This window comes from Rosa chinensis, chromosome 4 (genome assembly GCF_002994745.2).
Source record: "Rosa chinensis cultivar Old Blush chromosome 4, RchiOBHm-V2, whole genome shotgun sequence".
In the NCBI taxonomy this organism is placed as follows: Eukaryota; Viridiplantae; Streptophyta; class Magnoliopsida; order Rosales; family Rosaceae; genus Rosa; species Rosa chinensis.
The window spans coordinates 12,561,506-12,567,263 of NC_037091.1; the positions used below are offsets into that span (position 1 = coordinate 12,561,506).

The 5,758-nt window shown below is 29.1% G+C and overlaps 1 protein-coding gene across 1 annotated transcript; it reads right to left on the minus strand.

Annotated features, from left to right (window-relative positions):
- Positions 1–215: 215 nt before the first annotated feature.
- Positions 216–5,387, minus strand: LOC112197805 (glutathione transferase GST 23). Its single transcript, XM_024338666.2, has 2 exons — positions 4,966–5,387; positions 216–716 (listed from the first exon to the last, which is right to left on the minus strand). The coding sequence occupies exons 1-2, from the start codon at positions 5,272–5,274 to the stop codon at positions 345–347; spliced, it is 681 nt and encodes a 226-aa protein (XP_024194434.1). The 5' UTR covers positions 5,275–5,387; the 3' UTR covers positions 216–344.
- Positions 5,388–5,758: the final 371 nt, after the last annotated feature.

Here is a 5,758-nt window from a genome sequence, read left to right on the forward strand (position 1 = left end):
TCTGATAATGTGTTATCAACTAGAGAACATAAAATAGAGAGACTTTTTAGTTAAGAGGAAAATAGAAGTGTATCATTCAGTCTCATTAACCTCCTTTATATAGAGGTAGACTTTATATCATAAGTAAATAATTTATTAGTATTTATGTGAGCAGTCATGTAGATGATAATACTTACAACAATAACATACTTAATTATCATACTTAAGATATGAAACGAAGAAAGAAAAAATTGCTTATTTTTTCAACAACATGCTAAAAGGTGAAGATCATTTAACATACAAGAACACAATCACACAAGTGAAAGACTTGGTCTCAGTTCTCATTATTAACTTCTCCTTGGTAGCTAGGTGATCACAAACTTCTTAGAGACGATCATTTCCCTTACCCGTGTCATATGAGCCAACAACTCGTTATAGTCAGGAAGGTTGTCTTTGATAACAGGAGCGTCCTTAAAGTTCTGAACCCATGCATGCAATCGAGGCAAAGTGTTTGGCTCGAGCAATTTCACCCCTACCATTTCTTGGATGGTTTCAAACCAGGAAGCCAGCCATCCATGTACTATGTCTACCAATCCTATGCTGTCTCCCCCGAAAAACTTCTTGTCTCCAAGGCCTTGCTCTTCCAATGTCCTCAGCGTTTCCAGTACTTCTTTTATGGTTTTTTCGCGCTCTTCCCCAACAGTAGTTAAGAGGAAAAATGCATTAAAAGCGGGACTCTGATGAAACAAAAATACATATAAGCATTATTTATAATTAATATATAATTACCCTAATTTGTTTACTAACTATTATCAGGCTAGTGGTGTTCTTTTCTCTACTTTTTGAACAAAGGTTCAAACTTCAATTTTCTTTTTCTTCAATTTGTGAAGAGAAATTTTAAATATACACCCCAAACTACTTAATACACATCCCTATTATTTTATATTTCAAATCAGGTTTCATAAGTAGATTAAATGACCAAAATAGACATCTATGTATTAAAAGAAAAATAAGAATAATCATATCTTCCTTTTTTTATTCTATAATTATAAACACAATGAACTTCTATAAATGACATCCTCATTTAAAATAAGAAGTAAAGTTAGAAACCATCTAATTTAAATTTTCCTTAAATAAATTGTAATTAAATGGGGTGAGAGACCATATAATTTAAAATTTCAAAATCAATGGCATTAAGTGTTTTTAAAACATATATCGCTTTACTCCCACTTTTTAGTTCATGTTTTTTTCCTAAAAGTTATGATTAGTCAATTTATTATCTGATATAAAACATCACAAGTATAAAACTTTGTAATTGTTAATTTGTTTGACCATCCAATGACAATTTCTTAGTTTTGCCATTGTGGAGAAACTACGGATACAATTTTGATTGAATGTTCGACTCAAAATTTTATACTTGATCAATAGGGTGTTTCAGTGTTTAGGGTTTAGTGTTTAGTATTTGGTGAATGAGAACTCAAATAATACAAACCTATTTCTAAGCATCTATTTGAAGGGAACAATGATGAATTTTTATGGATTTCCCAATAACTAACACAAGTAATTAATATGGTCAATTATATATACTAATCAAATTACATAGTAGCCTTAATGTAGTTAAATAATAGTGTATTTCATGGTTTTTTAGTTTAAGTATATTTTAGGTAATTTGGATTGTGTATTTAGTAAAATATTAGAATGAGAAATTAAATGGTAAGTGTATTGAGTAAGGAGTGTGTATTAAGTAATTTGGGGTGTGTATTTAAAACTTCTCATTTGTGAAAGTTAAAAATTATATATCCAGATTTAAGCTTGTTTAGATATGGAAATTGGAAGGATAGCACATGCATGATGTTTGACTATAATAATCTTCCAAAGGGCAATGATATAGGGCCTCAATGAGGCCTAAGATTTGTGGCCTCAATTCTAGGTGTCAAACCATGTCACCTATACACCTCACTAATTTGTCAAATCATGTCATGTCATTCTTGAATAAAAAGACTATCTTACCATTTCAAAATCTAATAGCTCTAAATTATTTTAGCTTTCTTCTAGAAAATATACATTATTTTTTTTCTTTTTCTTTTTTTCGTTATATATATATAATTCGTCTAAAAAAATTATATTTATATATTTTTGTGAATATATATATATATATATATTTATCTATAATTTTTCAAAAATATATATATATATATATATATATGTTGTTGAATATATAACGGCTCTAAATTATTTTGACTTTCTTCTATAAAAAAATATTGTTTGGTTTTTTTTCCTTTCTTTCTTTTTCATTATTTTGGATTTTTTTTTCATTATTCATATTCAAAAAAAATATGGGTGTGTGTATATATATATATATATATATATATATATATAATTCATCCAAAAATTTTATATATTTTGGATGGAGAATTAATGTGGTGTGTGTATATATATATTAATATCGTAATTATAATCCATGAAATCTGGTAAATTGAAGTAATATTTAAATCTTTTAATAAATAAATTTAATAAAATTAATGGAAAATTAGTTACCTTACATTAACAAGTTAATTTGAAAAGTCAAAAATTAAATTGGATTCACAAAAATGGAAAGAAAATGTATTTAAATCGTAATTTTAACTCATAAAATCTGGTGATTAAAAACCTAGATATCTAAATTAATTGGGAAGTTGATATCTGAAAAGAAATTGCTTAATATGGAATACAATATATTGCACATGAGGAAAAAAGTGCAAATATGTCATTAGAAAAAAGTTTCCTGTGAACTCTATTTGTTCATTATTAGCTACTTAGTACTTTTTTGTTCGTATAAGACATGTTAGTACTTAGCTGACTTTCAATTTCAACGTGAATGATATATGGCTTCAATTTTAGTGTGAATATGCTATTAGGGAAAGATTCCCCGTTGAACTTTACTATTGGCTACTTAGTACTTACTTGTTCGTGCAAGACACACTAGCTTATTTTAAGTTTCAATAGATGATGGATTCTATTTTAGTGTGAATATGTCATTCAGGAAAGGTCTCCAGTAAACTTTACTGGCTCATTATTAGCTACTTAGTACTTATTATTCATGTAAGACATGCTAGCTAACTTTAAATTTCAGTATGGATGATGACTTCTATTTTAGTGTAATTATGTCATTAGGAAAAGGTCCCCAGTGAACTTTACTAGCTCATTAGTGGCTACTTAGTACTTATTTGTTACTGTAAGACAATTTGGATGATGACTTCTATTTTAGTGTAATTATGCCATTAGAAAAAGATACTCAGTAAACTTGACCAGCTCATCATTGGCTACTTAATACTTACTTGTTCGTGCAAAACATATTAGCTCTTTCAGTTTCAGTAGATGATGGCTTCTATTTAAGTGTGAATATGCCATTAGGTAAAGGTTTCTAGTGAACTCTACTAGCTCATCATTGGCTACTTAATACTTACTTGTTCGTGCAAGACATGTTAGTTCTTTCAGTTTCAGTAGATGATGGCTTCTATTTAAGTGTGAATATGCCCTTAGGTAAAGGTCTCCAGTGAACTCTACTGGCTCGTCATTGGATACTTAGTACTTATTTGTTACTGTAAGACATGTTAGCTGACTTTAAATTTCAGTGTGGATGATGATTTCTATTTCAGTGTAAATATGCCATTAGGGAAAAGTCCCCAGTAAACTTTACTGGCTCATTATTAGCTACTTATTACTTATTTGTTTGTGTAAGACATGTTAGCTGACTTTAATGTTAATGTGAACGATGACTTCTATTTTACACCTTCCTTAATTGCACTTTTTATTTGATTATTGCTGTGTTATACACCTATTGTTCATTGAATTTCTACATCGTATTAATAACATTATGATTGTTTTTTCATGTAAAAATAAACGAACAGTTGTATTAATGAAGTCTCACTTGACCTTTAAGGAACACTTCCTAATGTTGAGTTTGGATGCGACAATATTAAATTATTGAGAAATTTTGAAATATGATGGAACCTAGAATATTATCAATTCAATTTATTAATGATATTTTCTTACCTCTTCAATTACCAGATTTCATAGGTTTTAATTACGATTTCAATACATTTTCTTTCCATTTTTGTAGATCCAATTTAATTTTTGACTTTTCTAATTAACTTGTTAGTATAAGGTAAACTAATCTTCCATTAATTTTATTAAATTCATTTATTAAAAGAGTTGAATATTACTTAAGTTTACCAAATTTGATGGGTTATAATTAAGATATTAATATATTTTCTTTCCATTTTTGTGGAATCAATTTTAAATTTGACTTTTTTTTAATCAATTTTTTTTTTAAAAAATTGTGGGTTAGAATTATGACATTAATATATATATATATATATATATATATTTATACCATATTAATTCTACATCGAATATACATATATAAATTTATGTACGAATTATATATATACATATATATGTATATGTTTGTGAATATATATATATATATATTTATATTTATACACACAAACACATATTTGTATATAATTTTTTTTTTGACTAATTATATATATATATATATTCACAAACATATATATATATATATATATATATATATATATAACGAAAAAAAGAAAAAGAAAAAAATCAAAATAATAAATTTTATTTTTAGATGAAAATCAAAATAATTTAGAGTCATTAGATTTTGGAATGATAAGATAGTATTTTTACTTAAGAATTACATGACATGATTTGACAAATAAGTGATGTGTGTAGGTGATATGGCATGACACCTAGAATTGAGGCCACAAATCTTAGGCCTCATTGAGGCCACAAATCATTTTCCTCTTCCAAATTATGTCCAGCTTCTGACAAAATCACTCAAGCATATGCCCTTATATAATATGAGAATGAATAATCGATCAGTACCAATTAACAATTAAGCCCTTAATTAGTCTATCAAAAGTTAGAATAGCTGGAAAGAAAAGGAGATCAACACAATTGATTTAAAATTTAATATCATACCCGAGACGCAAACTGCATCCAAAACCGAGCCACGGCTTTATCATGAGCATCTTCCGGGAGCAGTGGATTCTCAGGCCAAGTTTCTTCAATGTATTCAAGGATAACACATGACTCAACAATCGGTTTGCCACGATGAACAAGCACCGGGACCTTCTTGTATACTGGGTTGTACTGCAACAGCAATTCACTCTTGTTGGAAAGGACGTCTTCTTCTATATAATCATACTCGACGCCTTTCAGTTTTAGAGCCCATATCACTCTGTAAACAAAAGGGCTTGGCCAAAACCCCAATAGTTTCACTTCTTCCATTGTGTGAGCTAGTACTCGAGGCACGCAGGAGAGGCAGCAATATATGGATATGGATCCTCACTTGAGCTCATTTCTCTCCCAATCTAGCTAAGCTTGACTAAATAGCGACATGTGGCTATAGTCTGGCTTAATCAAGTGGCAAATCATTCAATAATTGCACGATAACGCGCTTGACTGACTTCCCAAAGTTCGTCCTGGATATATAGATGAAGACAATTCGAGGTAGTATTTTCTACTTCTAGCTCATTTTCTTTTAGAAATATCTTATCTCTATGCTTCCTGGGCATTAACTTTTCGTTATCCCGACATTTGTTTTATACATATGGTCAAGGAGCACATTGTACACTATAGACTAATAGAGTAACAGATGGACGTGTATGTCATTATTAATTTGACTTTACACGATGGTAGAGTTTCAACACTACATGGGGAAAATCCTTCATTCATCACAAGAAGTTTATTTGTCGCTGAAAGACGAGGTAGA

What these genes read in the sequence shown, in the direction of transcription:
- LOC112197805 (XM_024338666.2), bottom strand. Translation starts at nt 5,274, where the DNA reads ATGGAAGAAGTGAAACTATTGGGGTTTTGGCCAAGCCCTTTTGTTTAC. An exon ending in GGATGCAGTTTGCGTCTCGG is followed by an intron (nt 717 to 4,965) that starts GTATGATATTAA and finishes TTGTTTCATCAG; the next exon opens with AGTCCCGCTTTTAATGCATT.